This window comes from Mustela erminea, chromosome 8 (assembly GCF_009829155.1).
Source record: "Mustela erminea isolate mMusErm1 chromosome 8, mMusErm1.Pri, whole genome shotgun sequence".
In the NCBI taxonomy this organism is placed as follows: domain Eukaryota; kingdom Metazoa; phylum Chordata; class Mammalia; order Carnivora; family Mustelidae; genus Mustela; species Mustela erminea.
In genome coordinates this window covers 89,240,632-89,261,653 of record NC_045621.1, presented here as the reverse complement: position 1 = coordinate 89,261,653, position 21,022 = coordinate 89,240,632, and the positions used below count along the sequence as shown (strand labels likewise).

General features: G+C 34.4%; 1 protein-coding gene across 4 annotated transcripts in view; it reads right to left on the bottom strand.

Moving 5' to 3' along the window:
* The window catches only part of LRP1B (LDL receptor related protein 1B), a 1,969,831-nt gene that overhangs the window by 691,683 nt on the left and 1,257,126 nt on the right, over window positions 1-21,022 (bottom strand). For all 4 annotated transcript variants that reach the window (XM_032356230.1, XM_032356231.1, XM_032356232.1 and 1 more), the window contains one exon: window positions 20,621-20,803. In XM_032356230.1, coding sequence (XP_032212121.1) covers window positions 20,621-20,803 — 183 coding nt within the window. The remainder of the gene's footprint in view (window positions 1-20,620; window positions 20,804-21,022) is intronic.

Here is a 21,022-nt window from a genome sequence, read left to right as displayed (position 1 = left end):
CTCTGGGGTGGTTGGGTGGCTCAGTGGGTTAAAGCCTCTGCCTTCAGCTCAGATGATGATCTCAGCGTCCTGGGATGGAGCCCTGCATTAGGCTCTCTGCACAGCAGGCAGCCTCATTCCCTTCCTCTCTCTCTGCCTGCCTTTCTGCCTACTTGTGATCTCTGTCAAATAAATAAATAAAATCTTTAAAAAAAGACTCTGATATGCTGTCTATAAGAAACTCATTTTAGACCCAAAGACACCTCAAGATTTAAAGTGAGGGGGTGTAAAACAATTTACCTTGCTGATGGACATCTGAAGAAAGCTAGGGTGGTAATCCTTTATCAGATAAAACAGATTTTAAGCCAAAGATTATAATAAGAGATGAGAAAAGACACTGTGTCATAATTAAAGGGTCTGTCCAACAAGAAGATCTAACAATTTTAAATATCTATGCCCCTAATATGGGAACAGCCAATTATATAAACCAATTAATAACAAAATCAAAGAAACACATCAATAATAATACAATAATATCAGGGGACTTTAACACCCCCATCACAGAAATAGATCATCCAAGAAAAGATTAACAAGGGAATAAAGGCTTTAATTGACACACTGGACCAGATGGACATCACAGATATATTCAGAACATTCCAAGACAAACCAACAGAATACACACTCTTCTCTAGTGCAAACAGAACATTCTCCAGAATAGATCACATCCTGGTTACAAACCAGGTCTCAACCAGTACCAAAAGACTGGGATCATTCCCTGTGTATTTTCAAACCACAATGCTTTGAAGCTACAACTCAATCACAAGAGGAAAGCTGGAAAGAATTCAAGTACATGGAGGCTAAAGAGCATCCTACTGAAGAAGGAATTGGTCAACCAGGAAGTTAGAGAAGAACTGAGAAAACTCACGGAAATAAATGAAAATGAAAACACAACTGTTCCAAATATGTGGCACATGGCAAAGGTGGTCCTGAGAGTTAAGTATATAGTGATAGAAGTATTTCTCAAGAAACAAGAAGAGTTGCAAGTACAAAACCAAACCCTACACCTAAAAGAGCTGGAGAAAGAATAGCAAAGAAGGCTTAAACCCAGTAGGAGAAGAGAAATAATAAAGATCAGAGTAGAAATCAATGAAGTAGAAACCAAAGGAACAGTAGAACAAATCAACGAATCTAGGAGCTGGTTCTTTGAAAGAATTATTAAGATTGATAAACCCTTGGCCAGACTTATCAAAAAAAAAAAACAGTAGGAAACCAAATAAATCAAATAATGAATGAAAGAGGAGAGATCACAACCAACACCAAAGAAATAGAAAGAATTATAAGAACTTATTATGAGAAACTATATGCCAATAAATTTGACAATCTGGAAAAAATGGATTCATTCCTAGAGACATATAAACTACCAAAACTGAACCATGAAGAAACAGAAAACCCGAACAGACCTATAACCAGTAAGGAGATTGAAGCAGTCATCAAAAATCTCCCAACAAACAAGAGTCCAGGGTCAGATGGTTACCCGGAGGAATTCTACCAAACATTTAAAGAATAGTTAATTCTTATTTTCCTGAAATTGTTCCAAAAAATAAAAATAGAAGGAAAACTTCCAAACACATTTTATGATGCCAGCAATACCTTGATTCCAAAAAAGGCAAAGACCCTATCAAAAAGGAGAATTACACAACAATATCCTTCATGAACACAGATGCAAAAATTCTCACCAAAATATTAGCCAATAGGATCCAACAGTACATTTAAAGGATTATTCATCCCAACCAAGTGGGATATTCCTGGGTTGCAAGGTTGGTTCGACATCTGCAAATCAATCAATGTGATACAATATATTAATAAAAGAAAGAACAAGAATCATATGATACTCTCAATAGATTCTGAAAAAGCATTTGACAAAATACAGCATCCTTTCTTGATCAAAACTCTTCAAAGTGTAGGGATAGAGGGTACATACCTCAATATTATCAAAGCCATCTATGAAAAAACCCACAGTTTTTCTCAGTGGGGAAAACTGAGACCTTTTCTCCTAAGGTCAGGAACACAGCAGGAATGTCTACTATCACCACTGCTATTCAACATAGTACTAGAAGTCCTAGCCTCAGCAATCAGACAACAAAAAGAAATAAAAGACACCCAATTTGGCAAAGAAGAAGTAAAACTCTCACTCTTTGCAGATGGTATGATACTATATGTGGAAAACCCAAAAGACTCCACTCCAAATCTGCTAGAACTTGTAAAGGAATTCAGTAAAGTGTCAGGATATAAAATCAATGCATAGAAATCAGTTGCATTTCTTTACACCAACAGCAAGACAGAAGAAAGAGAAATTAAGGAGTCAATCCCATTTACAATTGCACCCAAAACCGTAAGATACCTAGGAATAAATCTAACCAAAGAGGAAAAGAATCTGTACTCAGAAAACTATAAAGTACTCATGAAAGAAATTGAGGAAGACACAAAGAAATAGAAAAATATTCCACGCTCATGGATTAGAAGAACAAATATTGTGAAAATGTCTATGCTACCTAAAGCAATCTACACATTTAATACAACCTCTATCAAAATACCATCAATTTTTTTCAAAGAAATGAAACAAATAATCCAAAACTTTATATGGACCTGGAAAACACCTCGAATAGACGAGGAATCTTGAAAAAGAAAGCCAAAGTTGGTGGCATCACAAATCCAGACTTCAAGCTCTATTACAAAGCTGTCATCATCAAGACAGTATGGTACTGGCACAAAAACAGACACATAGATCAGTGGAACAAGAAATTCCGCTACATGCAGAATAATGAAACTGGAACATTTCCTTACACCACGCACAAAAATAGACTCAAAATGGATGAAAGACCTCAATGTGAGACAGGAATCCATCAAAATCCTTGAGAAGAATACAGGCAGCAATCCCTTCAACCTCAGCTGCAGCAACTTCTTTCTAGAAACATCACCAAAGACAAGGGAAGCGAGGGCAAAAATGAACTATTCGGACTTTATCAAGATCAAAAACTTTTGCACAGAAAAGGAAACAGTCAGCAAAACCAAAGGACAACTAAGAAAATGTGAGAAGATATTCACAAATGACATATCAGATAAAGGGCTAGTATCCAAAATCTATAAAGAACTTATAAAAATCAATACCCAAAGAACAAATAATTCAATGAAGAAATGGTCAGAGGACATGAACAGACTTTTCTTCAAAGAAGACATCCAGATGGCCAACAGACACATGAAAAAGTGCTCTACATCACTTGGTATCAGGGAAATACAAATCAAAACCACATTGAGATATCACCCCGTACCAGTCAAATGGCTAATGTTAACATGTCAGGAAATGACAGATGTTGGCGAGGATGCAGAGAAAGGGGAACCCTCCTACACTGTTGGTGGGAATGCAAGCTGGTGTAGTCATTCTGGAAAACAGTATGGAGGTTCCTCAAGAATCTGAAAATATTGCTACACTACAACCCAGCAATCAGACTTGTGGTGTTTACCCTAATGATACAAATGTAGTGACCTGAAGGGGTATATGCACTCAAGTGTTTATAGCAGCAATGTCCACAATAGCCAAACTATGGAAAGAACCTAGATGTCCATCAACAGATGAATGGATAAAATAGATGTGGTATATATATATTGTGTGTATACACACACACACACACACACACACACACACACACAATGAAATACTATGCAGCCATCAAAAGAAATAAAATCTTGCCTTTTGCAAAAACGTGGTTGGAACTAGAAGGTATTACACTGAGCAAAATAAGTCAATTAGAGAAAGACAATTATCATATGATCTCTCTGATATGAGGAATTTCAAAAAGGATGGTGGGAGTGTTGGGGGTTAGGGAAGGGAAAAAGTGACACAAGATGGAATTGGGATGGAGACAAACCATAAAAGACAATCTCACAAAAAAACCTTGAGAGTTGCTGGCAGGAGCAGGGGTAGGGAGAGTGTGGTTGTGTTATGGACACTGGGGACAATATGTGATATGGTGAGTGCTATGAAGTGTGTAAGCCTGACGATTCACAGACCTGTATCCCTGGGGCAAATAATACATTATATGTTAATAAAAAAGAATGAATACAAGAATAGATGAAAACAACAACAACAAAAAAAACACAATCTCCAAAACACATCAATAAAAAAGGCCCACAAAACCAAGTGCACGGTAGGTTTTCTTACATGTTAGTAACATTTATTTAGATATGTGATATCTAAATATTTAAAAATTAAAAAAAAAATCTAAAAAGATATTTATGTGATTACCAATATCTAGAACTATAATTCCATACACATATCAATCCAAGTTTATGGACAGGTTGTCTCTACATGAACGCTTTCTGGGAGGCTGCATAAGAAATAGCTAATAGTGATTGCCTCTGGTGAAGAAGACCTGAAGTGTGGAAAACTAGATTAGGAAAGGAGAATTTTTCACTGAATCCAGTTATATTATTTATTTTCCTTCTACCAAATTTTGCATGACATCCCCAAAATAGCTCATTTTAAAATCATGATAACGAAATATATACACGTGTGCCATGAAATTTGATAGTTTCTGCAGATGCATGATGAAAATTCTATGTTGAAATGAACTTGTGACTTACACTCTGCTAGGAAATATACCTTCTGCTCCCACTCTCTTTCTTCTTATTATAGGATCCCAATTATTCTAATATTGTTTCATCTTATAGTATCACTTATCTCTCAAATACTCCCCTCATGATCCAAGTTGTTTAACTTTTTCCCAGCTTCTTTATTCTCCATCATTTGATCTTCTAGATCACTAATTCTCTCTTCTGCTCATTTATCCTAGCAGTAAGAGCATCCATTTTTTATTGTACCTCATTAGTAGCTTTTTAAATTTTAAATTGGTTAGACTTTATTTCTTTTGTTTCTCCAGAAAGGGATTCTCCAGCATCTTGTTGTTTCTCAAGCCCAACTAGTACCTTTATAATTACCTTTATGAACTTCAGTTCAAACATCTTACTAATGTCCTTATTGATTAGGTCCCTAGCAGTTGGTACTGTCTCTTGTTCTTTTTTTTTTTTTTTTGAGATGAGTTTTTCTGCTTCATCATTTTGTCCAGAGAAGAATAGATGAATGAGAGAAGAAAATGCTAAAGGGTAACAATGACCCCAGAAAAATATTCACTAAACAAATCATAAGAGACCAGTAACCTGGGGGCAGGGGGATAAAAGGAAAGAAAAAAATATATGATCAGCCTGGTGAATAGAACAGAACCACATGCCTGATTTTGGCTGTATTTTGGTTTATTAGAAGAAACTGCTTCCCAAAGTTTTAAAAAAGAAAAACCCATATATGTACAAAAATAAGGGCAAAAATGGTGAAGGGATGGAATATGACTGTAAAGATGAAAATTGAAAAATATTTTTAAAAAGGAATTGATAAGAAAAAAGAAAGAAAATAAAAGAAACAAGGAGAGAATGTGATCAGGCAGGAGACTAGAACAACGGAATACACTAGATTTAGGGTATATTTTGGTTCGTTAGAAGAAACTGTATCCCAAAATTTTAAAGAAATAAAAACTTGTTGTGGGAGCGCCTGGGTAGCTCAGTGGGTTAAGCCGCTGCCTTCGGCTCAGGTCATGATCTCAGGGTCCTAGGATCGAGTCCCGCATCGGGCTCTCTGCTCAGTGGAGAGCCTGCTTCCCTCTCTCTCTCTCTGCCTGCCTCTCTGACTACTTGTGATCTATCTCTGTCAAATAAATAAATAAAAATCTTTAAAAAAAAAAAAAAACTTGTTGTGCATGCACACATACACACACACGTAGACACACACACATAAATAAGGTTGAATACAATGAAGGGATAGAATCACTATAAAAATGAAAATTTTAAAAAATTAAAAGGAATTGATAAGATTTATGTTAAAATAGGAAAGAGGAAAATTAAAAAAAAAAAAAACAGAAAAAGAAAAAAAATTAAAAAAACAATTAAGTTTGAAAGACTAAAGAATCATGAGGAAAAAGCCATGAATTCTATGTGCTGTGTTCCTCTAGCACTGGTGTTTTGCTGTTCTCTTTGATCAGTAAACTTGGTTTTGGCTGGATGTTCTTGCTGATCTTCTGGGGAAGAGGCCTGTTGGCAGTGAATCTCAAATGTTGTTGCTTAAGGTGGAATTGCACTGCCCTTGCCAGGGGCCAGGCTAAGTAATCTCCTTGGGTTTGCTCTTGGTAGCTTTTGTTCGCTGGACACTTTCCGTACAACTTTGGAGGATGAGAATCAAAATGGTAGCCTACCAATCTCCAGCCCAGAGATGCTAAGGACTCAGGACCCTGCTCCTCCGTGTGCATTCAGAGAAAAGAAAGCAATCCATTCCATCTCCCTGGTGTCTGGCTGCACTAGGAACTCTCCCAGCCTGGGACAAAGCTCTTCTATCTCTGGCACACAACCCCATTTGGAGTCTCCCAATCCATCTGATTCCTGCAGTGTACTCCTGTGCTGCTCCTCCCAGTGAAGAAAGCAGGGGCTTTTCCTGGATCTGCCACTTGTGGGGTCTCTGCTCAAAGAGTAGTGGTCCAGCTTTGCCTCAGATCACAGTTTAAGGTAACCCTAAGCTGAGAGCCCCTTCTTGGCTCCATCTTTCAGCCACTCTGATACCTGGGAGCTCTGCTGCACTCAGGCACCCTTGGTCTTTCTGTGACCCCAAGGGTCCTGAGACAACACTGTCCCTGCCATGATTCCACCCCCACCTAGCCACTGGAGGGACTGTCCTCCACAGAGCAGACTTCTAAAAGTTCTGATTTTGTGCTCTGCTGCTCTACCACTTGCTGGGAGCCAGCCCCCCACCATGGTGTATCTTCCCATATGTCACCTCGGATTCACTTCTCTGTGCACATCCTATCTTCCAGAAAGTGGTCACTTTTCTGTACATAGAATTCCTGCTATTCTTTTCTTTTATCTCCTGTTGAGTTTGTAGGTGCTCAGAATGCTTTGATAACTAGCTGAATTCCTGGGACCAGACAAAATTTAGGTCTCCTACTCCTCCATCTTTCTCCTTGCCCTACTAAATACACTTTATAACTACAAGCTGAAAATAGGTGCTTATTATCAAGTTGAGTATTTATATACTCTTTTCTAATATATTTATAATGATATTTTCTATTGATAACTATGCATGGAAGAATGTTACAGAAATTGCAGTTTTTTCCTTTGAGCAAAGAGAAGAGGAATGACTAAGTAACAAAGCAGCAACAACAAACAGAAATAATAATCAGTATGTTGGTATCATGACAACTAGTGAAATCACACAATATGCAAACATAAACACACATACATGCATGCACTTGGGACATTTTAAGGACTATTTTTATTTGTATTATTTTATTTATTTATTTATTTTGTTTGTTTTCAAAGATTTTATTTATTTATTTGACAGATAGAGATCACAAGTAGGCAGAGAGGGAGGGGGAGGCAGACTCCCCACTGAGCAGAGAGCCGCACGCGGGGCTCGATCCCAGGACCCTGAGATCACAACCTGATCTGAAGGCAGAGGCTTAACCCACTGAGCCACCCAGGAACCCCTATTTGTATTATTTTGATGTAGTATTTGTATGTAGTTTAGGATAAAAGCCAGTATGATGTCAACAGCTATAGTGAAACTAAGAATCTCTGGAATCATTAGAAATTGTAATTCTTTACCAAAATAAATTTAAATGATCAATTCTAGAGTTTCTCTTTCTCTGTTAAACTAGTTTGGGTGTTTAAAAAAATAGATTTATCATTTTGCAAACTGCTTGACTCATTTTTATCCTTATAAAAGACATCATAGGTTATAACAGCATAATTTTGGTTGTGGGATACAATTGGCAATTAATATTAAAAATATGAGTATGGGTGTGTCTGAATGGCTCAGATGGGCATCCAGCTCATGTGATTCAGGTGATGATCTCAAGGTCCTGGGATTAAGACCAGTGCCAGACTTTGTGCTCAGCAGAGAGTCTGCTTGAGGGTTTCTCTCCCTCTCCTCCTCCCCCCTTGCACTCCCTTTCTCAAGTAAATAAATCTTAAAAAAAAAAAAAAAAAGGAATATGGGTATGTAAAGAAGTGAATCTTTGAGAAAATTCAAATGGATTTACTCAATATAGCATAATGTCTTTCTAAATTACAATCTTTTCAAAAAATTTACACTACTGAATTTTAATACTACATGCATATTTATTTCTCTAACAATGCTGGCTTCAATTAAATTCATCAATTATTTATTGAGTGTAATGTGTTTGCCTAGCTATTGAAAAATATAAAAAAGATGGGAAAGACAGATTTCCCATCTTATGAAGCAGTAGGTCTAGTAGTGGCAAAAGTTCTACACTGAACATATATATAAAAAGAGTAAGATAAAAGCCATATAAGGATCACAGAGTGCCATGGAATTTCAAAAATGTAGAAAATATATATGACCTGAAGGTTGAGAGCAAGATTTAGTGAGATGTTATTTGGAAAGGTGTCTTGAAGGGTGTCAGTGAATATTACATATGGAAACAGAAAAAACAATCATATAGATAGCTAAGATATATAGTCTTAATATACCTTCTACAAAATAAAAAGCAAGTAAAACAGAAAAAGAGATAATTTAATAGCATGTTGAATACTCTTGCTACTCAACAGGAATGTGTCAGAGCATAGATTGTTGAAATAAATCAACTCTAAATTGATCTCTCCATTTCTGAGTGAACCCACTCTAAAATTCTATCTTGCACATGTATTCCTTGTTTTATGCTAAACTTTATTTTCTTAATACCACAGCTATATGTACAAATTTCAATCAGAACTATAAACACAGAGCCATGTATACTGAGTTTAATGGATGATTATTAATGGCCATTTTGAGTACACGGGGTTTTAGTGTTATTTGCTGAACCTAATGCACACACAACATGCAACTCAAATGTAAAGTTATAAAGTCAGGAGAGGGTGCAGAAACAATAATAAGGCAGTTTGAAGTCACAGTTTATGTAATGTTGACTGCTAATTCATGAGGTGTCTCTTAATCATAAACAATGTAGAACCATTAAAAGATTTTGAGAGAGAATGTGCTCAGGTACAGTTATGAGGTAAGAGGGAGCCAAAGCTATGTGTAGAACACATTGAAGGGGAATTATTGTCAGGAGCAAACACAGTAGGTCACACAGTGAGTGGTCTGAGGGACAGATAATTCAAGTTTACCATATGTTATGATATGTGAGTAGAAAGAGCAGAATGAGTGACAGTAGAGAAATTGTAGATATAGCATCAGTAGGACCTAAAAAAATGATGACATGTTAGAATGTCAAAATGCACTTTCTGCTTTATTTTTTGAAGATTTTTATTTATTTATTTGGCAGAGAGAGATCACAAGTAGGCAGAGAGGCAGGTAGAGAGAGAGAGGAGGAAGCAGGCTCCTGCTGAGCAGAGACCCCCCCCAATGCGGGGCTCGATTCCAGCACCCTGGGATCATGACCTGAGTCGAAGGCAGAGGCTTTAACCCACTGAGCCACCCAGGTGCCCCTTCAATATATTTTTAAAATAAACAGAGAAATATGGAAAAATTTTTGGCTTCAGAGAAAAAGTGAGATGTTCAGTATAGCATTGGGGAAAAAAAAGAAAAAAAAAAAAGAGTTTGAAATGTGGGTTGAATTCCAATGACAGGAATTTGGTAAACATTTACCTGGGAGTGAAGGTTGAAACATTGGGAACAAAAGTAAATTCTATGGATACCTTGCAGAAATATGATAAGGAGCAAAACAAAGAAATTTAGAGAAAAATCAACATAATGTCTGAAACACATTATGCATTTAACAAGTCTTTTTTTTTTTTTTTCTTGAATTTAAGGGGTAGACAATGAAAAGTGAAATTAAAAAAAAAAAAAAGAATCTAGATGGTGAATGAATAGAGTGCAATCCATAATAGAGTTTATAAGAAAAGGTTTCAGAGAGGGCATGTGTTGTAGAGAAAGGTCAAATCTTACAGAAAAAGAAGTCAAAATGTAGTAGTAATAGTTACAGTTATCATTCATCAAATTCATATTGTGTTCCAGGCACTGAATGTATGTCCTACTTATGATGATGATGATATTAATGTAATTATTATCTCAATTTGCAGACTAGAAAATTGAAACTTAGGGGCACCTGGGTGGCTCAGTGGGTTAAGCCTCTGCCTTCGGCTCAGGTCATGACCTCAGGGTCCTGAGATCAAGCCCCATATTGCAGGAAGCCCAGCTTCTTGCTCTCTCTCTGCATGCTTACTTGTGATCTCTGTCAAATAAATAAATAAAATCTAAATAAAAGAAAATTGAAACTTAGAGAGGTTTGGTAATTTTCTGAACTCACATAGTTATAATCCCTGATGACCACCAAAAAAGCAATTTCCATCTAAGGTAGAGATAAAAACATCAGTGGTTGCCAGGGGTTGGGGGAAAAGAGATATGGATAGGCCGAGCAGAGAGACTTTTAGGGCAATGAAATCACTATGACACTATGCTGGCACATGATACATCATTATACATTTGTCCAAATCCATAGTTTGTACATTACCAAGAGTAAATTTTAATGTAAATTATGGACCTTGGGTGATATGTCAAAGTAGGAATGCAAGTTCATCAACTGCAATAAGTCATTCTGTTGTGGAATGCTGTTAGTAAAGGAAGTTGTGTGTGTAGGGGTAACAGGGGCTATATGGGAACTCTGTTCTTTCCTCTCACTTTTGTTATGAACCTAAAACTGTTCTAAAAATTAAGTCTACTAAAAAAAAAAAAAAAAGACTTTCACAGAAATTTAATTGTGCAGTATATACCTTGTCATTCAATTCTAATATTTAAATGTGTATATTGGGTTTTCTTTATTAGTCTTGATTATTTTGAAGTATGATTTTAATTTTCAAATTCATTTTTTTTTGTTGTTTTTTTGATTTGGGTTTTTTTTTTTAGAAAAAGTGAGAGAGAGAGCAGGAGTAGGGGTAGGGGCAGAGGAAGAGGAGAACCAGATTCTCCACTGAGCAGGGAGCCTGACTTGGGGTTCAAACTCAAGACCCTGGAATCATGACCTGAGCCAAAGGTGGACACTCAGCCAAATGAGTCACATAGGCACCTGCCTTTCTAATCTTTTTGATGCTGAATTCTAATTTGACTTTTGTGTATGGAGAATGCTTTCTGTACATTGTCAACTATTTGGTGTACAGGTAAGGCTATTTATATACTTTTAGAGTTAAGCTTATTGAATGCATTATTCCAATCTTTAAAAAATATAATATAAATGAATATCTTGTACACATCACTCCTCCAATGCATTATTTGTAGGATAAGGCTTTAGAGGTGGAATTGTGAAAGTGTATTCACATTATAAACATAGATACATATTGCCAAATGGCCTTCCTTATAGTTTCATCAATATTTAGTGACATCAGTGTCTGCTTCATCTACTCTCACCAACATAAGGTATTATTGGTTTTGTTAATAATCACCAATCTGATATTGAAAAAAAATGTAATTCCACTAAATATTTGACTTTCTAGCTTAAGTGCCTTAGTATGGAAATGATATAGTCCATTAGTCCATAGAACTAGTCACCTGGTCTGAATCCAACAGCAAGAGAGTTGAGAGATAGAGGAAAGCACAAGGATGACTGATAGTATTGTCTTTTCTACATATTGTTTAAAAATACATATTTTAATTTTTAATGTAAATATAGGTGTCTTAAAGTCTTAGAGCAGTTTTTACCTTTAATAAATTTAAAAATATAAATGTTACAAGCATAAAAATTATTTGAAAGCTTATCTAAATTTGTTATACTTTTATAAACTGGGTCTTAAATACATGTAATTTTGTTAATTTAGAGTATAACACTTTTAATATTATTTTTTGTTTCAGCTTCACTAGTTAAAGATGGCAAACTACTATAAACTACTAGAAACAAACTTAAACATTAATTATTCAAGATTCACAAAACTAGCAATATGTTAAATATAAATAATTGAAGTTTCAGATGATGTTTGGTGTTATAGCATTTATACTTCTGAAGTTATTAAAGGTTAAAAAATAGGTGCCTGGGTGGCTTAGTGGGTTAAAGGTTAAAAAATGACTAAGAGTTTGGGACATTGCATATAAATGTGCAAAGTTATGAATTTTTCCTTTTAGCAATTCTTTATTTATATTCCATATGTTCTGCTATGTACAAACCTTTATTTTCTAAACTTTCTACAATTTCAGTTTTATTGTCTCTAGAATAAATATATTGAGTGTTTTTATTATTAAAGTTCCAAATGCAGGAATGGTATTACTCTTCAAAATTATTAGTTTTATTATACTATAATCAGGACATTTTGTATGCATCACTTCTACTTCTTGGAATTTATTGAGTTGTTTGTGACAATAAATAGTTATTTTAAAAAAAATATATCATGAGCCTTGTAAAAGAAGCTTCATCTTTCTTGACTTCTAAGAATAGAATTATATTTTTATTAATTTGTTCTAAGCATTAATTCTTTAGATCTACATTCTTGCTTATTTTTCTTCCATTTGATTTTTTATGGACTATGGTAAATGAATAAAATTTTATTCTTCTAATATAGTTTTCTTATTATGGTTCCTATATTTTTTGCTATATAGAAGTTGATAGCATATTATTTAATGTAAGATATTTAGACTGCAAAATCCTTACTGAAGATTGCATTTTTATCATTTAACTGGTTGGTTGGTTTTGTTGTAGTTGTTAATCTCATCAATATTTTATTTTGGTCCCTAAACTTCTCTTTCTCATTTTCTCACCAAATCCTATTTTCCTATTATCTTAATAATTTTCTTAGTGAGGCTTTATGTGTAAAAATCCCATGTACTTTGTATGACTAAATTATCTGGAATAATATTTTACTTGGAATATTTACCAAGAATATTAGCCTGAAAGTGTTTTTCCCTCAGCTTCTTATTACTCCATTTTCTTGTGGCATTTCTTAAAATCTTCTTAGTTAATCTGATTTTCTTTCTGGTAGTTTCAGTATCTGATGATCTGCAATTTCAAAATGACTTATAGAAGTTTGGTTAATTTCATTAATTTTACCCAAAAGTCTGAATGTATTTTTTTAATCACCGTATAGTGTATTATTTGTTTCAGGGGTCCAGGTCTGTGATTCATCAGTCAGTCTTACACAATTCACAAAGCTCACCATAGCATATACCCTCCCCAATGTCCATCACCCAGCTACTCCATCCGTCCTACTCCCCTCCACTCCAGCAGCCCTCAGTTTGTTTCCTGAGATTAAGAGTCTCTTATGGTTTGTCTCCCTCTCTGGTTTAATCCTGCTTCATTTTTTCCTCTCTTCCCTTATTTTCCTCTGCCTTATTTCTCAAAGCCCTCATATCAGTAAAATAATATGATAATTGTCTTTCTCTGATGACTTATTTTGCTTAGCATAATAGCCTCTAGTTCTATCCATGCCATTGCAAATGGCAAGATTTCAATTTTTGATGGCTGGAATATATATATATACACACACACACACACACACACACACACACACCACATAGTCTTTATCCATTAATCTGTCAATAGACATCCATGGTTTGGATATTGTGGACATTCTTGCTATGAACATTGGGTTACAGTTGCCCCTTCAAATCACATTTGTATCATTGGGGTAAATACCTAGTACTGCAATTGCTGGGCCATAGGGTAGCTTTATTTTAAACTTTTTGAGGAACCTCCATACTGTTTTCCAGAGTGGCTGCACCAGCTTGCATTCCCACCAACAATCTTCACTAATATCTGGCATTTCCTGACTTGTTAATTTTAGCCATTCTGACTGGTGTGAGGTGGTATCTCATTGTGGTCTTGATTTGTATTTCCCTGAAGCCAAGTGATATTAAGTACTTTTTCAGGTGTGTGTTGGCCATCTAGATGTCTTCTTTGAAGAAATGTCTGTTCATGTCCTCTGCCCATTTCTTGATTGGATTATTTGTTCACTGGATATTGATTTTGATAAGTTCTTTATATAGATTTTGGATACTAGCCCTTTATCAGATATGTCATTTGCAATTATCTTCTCCCATTCTCTCGATTGTCTTTGTTTTGTTTACAGTTTCCTTTACTGTGCAAAAGCTTTTGATCTTGATGAAGTTCCAGTAGTTCACTTTTGCCCTTGCTTCCCTTGCCTTTGGCAATGTGTCTAGGAAGAAGTTGTTGGGAATGAGGTCAAAGAGGTTGCTGCCTGTAATCTACTCAAGGATTTTGAAGGAATCCTGTCTCACATTGAGGTCTTTCATCCATTTTGAGTCTATTTTTGTGCATGGTGTAAGGAAATGGTCCAGTTTTGTTCTTCTGCATGTTGTTGCTGTCCAATTTTCCCAACACCATTTTTTGAAGTGACTGTCTTTTTTCCATGAACATTCTTTCTTGCTTAGTCAAAGATTAGTTGACCATAGAGTTGAGAGTCTTTTTCTGGGCTATCTATTCTGTCCCACTGATCTATATGTCTGTTTTTGTGCCAGTACCATACCATCTTGATTATCACAGTAGAGCTTCAAGTGTGGAACTGTGATACCACCAGCTTTGCTTTTCTTTTTTAACATTCCTCTGGTTATTCAGGGTCTTTTCTGGTTACATACAAATTTCAGGATTATTTGTCCCATTTCTGTGAAAAAAGTTGATGGTATTTTGATAGGGATTGCATTAAATGTGTAGATTCCTTTAGGTAACATAGACATTTTCACAATATTTGTTCTTCCAATCCATGAGCATGGAAAATTTTTCCATTTCTTTGTGTCTTCCTCAATTTCTTTCATGAGTATTCTATAGATTTCTGAGTACAGATTCTTTGCCTCTTTGGTTAGGTTTATTCCTAGGTATCTTAAGGTTTTTAAGGTTTTGGGGTGCAATTGTAAATGAGACTGACTCCTTAATTTCTCTTTCTTCTGTCTTGCTGTTAGTGTGTAGAAATGCAACTGATTTCTGTGCATTGATTTTATATCCTGACACTTTACTGAATTCCTGTATGAGTTCTAGCAGTTTTGGAATGGAGTCTTTTGGGTTTTCCACATAAAGTATCATACCATCTGCAAAGAGTGAGAGTTTTACTTCTTCTTTGCCAAATTGGATGTCTTTTATTTCTTTTTGTTGTCTGATTGCTGAGGCTAGGACTTCTAGTACTATGTTGAATAGCAGTGGTGATAGTAGACATCCCTGCTGTATTCCTGATCTTAGGGGAAACCCTCTCCATTTTTCCACATTGAGAATGATACTCACTGTGGGTTTTGCATAGATGGCTTTTATGATATTGAGGTATATACCCTCTATCCCTATACTGTGAAGAATTTAATTGAGAAAGAATGTTGTAATTTGTCAAATGCATTTTCTGCATCTACTGAGAGTATCATATAAAAGAAATCAACAATTATAAGAATATATTATGAGTAACTATATGCCAACAAATTAGACAATCTGGAAGAAATGGATGCATTCCTAGAGATGTATAAACTACAATACTGAACCAGGAATAAATAGAGAACTAGAACAGACCCATAACTAGCAAGTAATTGAAGTAGTAATAAAAAAAATCTCCTAAGAAAGAAGAACCCAGGGCCAGATGGCTTTTCAGGGAAATTCTACTAAACATTTAAGGAAGAATTAATACCTATTCTTCTGAAAATTTTCCAAAAAATACAAATGGAAGGAAAACTTCCAAAGTCATTTTATGATGCCAGCAATCCCTTGATTCCAAAACCAAAGACCCCATAAAAAAGGAGAACTACAGACCAATACCCTGCTGAATATGGACTCAAAAATTCTCACCAAAATACTAGCCAATAGGATCCAACAGTACATGAAAAGGATTATTTACCCCAACTAAGTGGGATTTATTCTTCGGCAGCAAGGTTGGTTCAACATTCACAAATCAATCAATGTGATACACTACTTTAATAAAAGAATTAATTTACTTATTTTTGAGGAATCAAGTTCTTCAGTTTAGGGAAATCTTAGCTTTTTCAGCCACTTAGTTATCCTATGTGTGTGTGTGTGTGTGTGTGTGTGTGTGTTCTGTGTTTCTTTCTGTTAATACCTATATTCCCTCATGGAATTTCTTGAAGTATCTGCTGTAGCCTTACAACATAGATCTTAACTGCTCTTTCTTTTTTATTTCTCTTCTCTTTTTCCATGATGTCTCTGAATAAACTGTATATTATTATTTTCAAGTTTGTTTTCTCTGTGTCCAGCCTAGAGTTTATTTAAAGTTCCATGTTGGTGTATTTCATTCTCAAGTCTAATATTTATCATTTTCCACCATTTTCTATTATAATTTTTCTGCTTATATCTATATCTATATCTATATCTATGTATGAATATCCGTAAATTGAACAAGAATATATATGAATATATATATCCATAGATAAAAAATGGAAAAAATGGAAAAGAATAACCCTAAATTGAACAAGAATATATATGGATATATATATATATGGATATGTAGATATATATGGATATGTAGATATATCTATGGATATGTAGATATATCTACATATCCATATATATCTATGTAGATATATGTATATATCTAGATATAGATATATGTCTCTCTATATATGTAGATATATATGGATATATATAGATATATCTACATATTCATATATATACGTAGATATATCTAGATATCTAGATATAGATATATATCTATATATCTATATAGATATATATGGTTATATATATAGATATAGCTACATATCCATATATATACGTAGATATATCTATATATAGATATATATCTATATCTAGATATAGCTACATATCCATATATATATATATATATATATATATATATATATATCCATATATATCTCCATATATATTCTTGTTCAATTTAGGGATATTCTTTTCCATTTTTTCCATTTTTTATCTTTGAGGATCCCAAACATATTTCTTTTCTTTTTTTTTTTTAGATCTATCATTTAAACATCTCATTTTCACTTTATCTTGAGTAAATTCATTTTATGACTGATTTTTGATGGCTTGTTTTACTAGAGATGGTTATCTTCATGGATTTTAGAAATTTCTCTTCAATCTCATCTTGAATAGGAGTTTTCAATTTTTGCCCTGACCTTATGTGTTTACTCATTACTGTGTCAGGTGTTGCTTCTTCTAGTTCAGCCCACTCCATCACTACCCTCACTCTTGGTTCAAAAATACATCCTGTATTTGTCTTATCACTTTCAGTCCTTAAGCTAGCTAGAGGCTTGACATGATTGCCATGCCTACATTATCCAATCTCTCTAGGTACACTACTTCATTGAAGTAACCATCCTAGGAAGCAACCAGCAGTAATTTTTTCCCCTCTTTTTTTTTTTAACTCAATTTTATTTTTTCAGTGTTCCAAGATTTTTTATGCACCATACCCAGTGCTCCATGCAATACATATCCCTCTTAATCCCCTCTTTTTAAGAGCAAATGAGTCCAATTCCAGTGTCTGATTTTCATCAGTGTGCCTGGTTCCAGTCCCCAAATTCATGTGGGATAGCTTTATTTCCCATTAAACCTAAAATCTGAACACCTGTTCATCTCTACTCATCTCCAAATCTAATCCAATCAGGCATCCAGATTCAACCCAGCTCCACCATTTGTTATTCCATTGACTTCAGTTCATCAGAGATATATTTTGTTGGTCAATATGACTATATCTCTCTTTTCTCTTGTTATATTTTTTCACCATCTTTATGTGTTTTTCACAGCAGAGAAAGGATTCAAAGTGTGAATTTAAAATTCCATCTTTATGAATTTTTTCTTATGCCTTTTCAATGACATTAGACTAGTTCATTGTGTGAATGCACTTAAGTATTAAGTAGTTCCCCTAAACATGGACAATGAATTATTTCTACTTGGGGGCCATTGTGACCACCTAATGCGAATTGATTACCCTGAAAATTTTTAAATGTTTAAGCTAGCATTTGGAAGTCTTCAGAAAATAAAAATGAACACTGAATTTAGCATCTTGAGTAGTTTAAGGGTTTTTAAGCTTTTAGGCTAATAATTTAAGTAAATTTTAAAATATCAAAAACATCATAGATATTTATATTTATATTTAATATTTATTTTTAAGGTTCCCTTTAATACCTGAAATATTCAAAAATATGCATATATAATTATGAGTTATGACTCCTCAAATATTTGATACATTATGGTTTACTATGTTGAAGCCTCAGATCAAATTAGAATCAGATTGTTACATTTCACATTTTACATTTATTTATTTATTTATTTATTTATTTATTTATTTATTTGACAGAGAATGAGAGTGAGTACTCTGTGGGAGTGGCAGGCAAATGGTGATAGAGAAGCAGACCTCCCGCTGAGCAAGGAGCCCAATGCCAGGCTTGATCCCAGGACCCTGACTGAGATCATGACCTGAGCCACAGCTAGATGTTTATCCAACTGAGCCACCCAGGTGCCCCGATTTTTAATTTTTATTTATTTATTATTTGTGTGTGTGTGTAAGAGCACTTAAATTCTGCTCTTTTAGCAAATTTCAGTTGCATAATACAGTATTATCAACTATAGTCATCATGTTATACTCTATTTCCCTTTGATAATGCAACATAAATTTTATTTCACTTCTGATTTTTTACATTAAGTTTTGATTAACCTGATGATTACTTGATACATACACGTGATTATTACATGGATAGTCCAAATCCCAATCAATACACATAAAATTATCTCTCAGAATCCAATTCTCCAAAGATACCCAGTGTATGGGGTCAAAGTACACACCCACAAATATGTTATTTTTACATAAGTATTATTTTGAGCTGAAAGCATTTGAAGTTCAAAAGATGTAGAAAGAAGTCTTCCTATAGCTTCCCTTATATGACTATAAGCATAAAACTTTTGAGAAATGAGGACTTCCATAAATCCTTTTCTAGGGAAATTTTATGGCCATGAAGAAAATAAAAAAAATCAGTGCCTAGATGGACCTGCACACATTTTACTGACTAGCCCTTATCTTCCTTTAGTTCTCAGATATATTAATCTACCTACAACTTTCCATCCCTAAAAACTTGAAGTTCTTTTCTGTTCTTTGGTCACCTTCCCACAAATTTACTATTATTGTTAAGATTCTATAAGCCCAAGTTCTAACCAGCCCCTGGAGTTACTCATCACTGAGTTTTCCCACATGCATGTAAGATGCATGTATATATAAACTTGCTTTTTCTTCCTTTTTTTTTTTTTTAATTAAGCCATCTATTGTCTGTCTAATTTTAAGGGCCCCAGTCAATGAAACTGATGTGGTATAGACAATTTTTTTTCCTCCCTTCATTATTATTTATCATATTATTATCTATTAAAGTTAATCAGTATATGTTCCAAAAAGATAATTTCTAAATTTAAAGTCACATTTTTAAATCAATAACCCCAAAACCAAGACACTTAATGTAACGATTGAAAAGAGTCACATAATTGTGAAAACTATTGTTGCAAAAGTAACCATTTTGAAAACATAAAGAATGATCCTCAGGAGTGTTTATTTCTCTATGCCTATGTTAGCTTATATTTATCTCTTTATTTCTTAGTCAAATGCTTAATTGTAGCCAGGAAGTGTGTCCAGATAAAGAAACACAATTTCTTTTTTTATCTTTAGATGCCCATGGGCCATGTGGTTTCCAGTGTGTTTGCTTAATCATAGCTGTGATAACTTTTCATTTCTATGTTTTGGTTGAAATACTTAATAAGGAGCAAAATGAATCACCAGATATTAGGCAATTCAAAAAACAATTTCACTGCATCCCAGAGATGATTCCATAATATATCCTGAAATCTATAGGGATTGTTTCCATTGGATTATTTGGTGAATGATATAATCCATTTCAAAAATCATATTATTATAGCTATTATAATATATTTTTTCTCTAAACTTCAACTCATCACGTGGTATTGAGAGAAAAATAAATAAGTTGGTTTATTATGTCAGATAGAACCTACTCTATGTAGAAAAACAAAATGGACCAGACATAATAATAGAATAACATCATAAAAAATAGAAACCTCGTGACTTTCAAAACAATTCAAAGGTTTGAATGATAGTCATCACCTTTATCTTAATGAAATCTAGCAACAGCATGATTAAATTTAGGAATCTACTGTACTCGAAAATAAATGTATATAATTCTGCCTTTTCATTCCATTCATCTTCATATTCATCTTCATGAAATTTTAGGGTGAGGGTTTATCTGTGGAAAGAGGAATGTTGTCTGTGTATTAAGCACAATTATCTCTTTCAGAAGTCTGAAATTCCAGACTCTGAATCTGGATTACATGGTTTCAAATCCCAATTCTGCCATGTGGCTCTTTTGACTTTTTTTAACTTGAGCATGTTAAAAACTCTTCTGGGCTTCAGTTTTTTTCACTGTGAGTTAGGATGATGAAATGAGCTCATGGCAAAAACATTCCTTAGAGCTCTGTTGGGCCCATAGATAGTTCTCTGTAAGTATCAGCTCATATTATTATCACACATATAATGTAAACAAACATACTAGAAACACGAGAACCCTTTTTATGCAGGTAAAATATACACTGAAGTTGGGTCAAAGGATTATAGCTCTAGGAAGCCCAAGGTAGAAGCTGAACCAACGTACCTGTACTTCGACAGGAAAACTTGGTTTTATGATCACACAGTCGTAATGTCCCATTGCAGCCTTTTTCATCGCTACCATCTTCACAATCTTTTTCTCCATCACAGCGCCACAGATCAGGAATGCAATTTCCATCAGGATGGCACTGAAATTCATTCCCGTTACAACCAGCAGGAGAACGAATCTCTTAAATTGAAATGAGGGAGGAAGAGGCAGAGGGGGAAGGATAAGAGAGAAATTATTATTTTACTTGACGATAATTTTTTTCATGTTCTTTTTCTTTTCAGGCATTAGTATGCTGCCAGAGAGAATATATTTTCACTTTAGTTGTTTAATAGCTATAATACCATCTGATATTTGCAAATTCATTTTAGAAATGTTAATGATTAAAAGAAAAGATGTTTC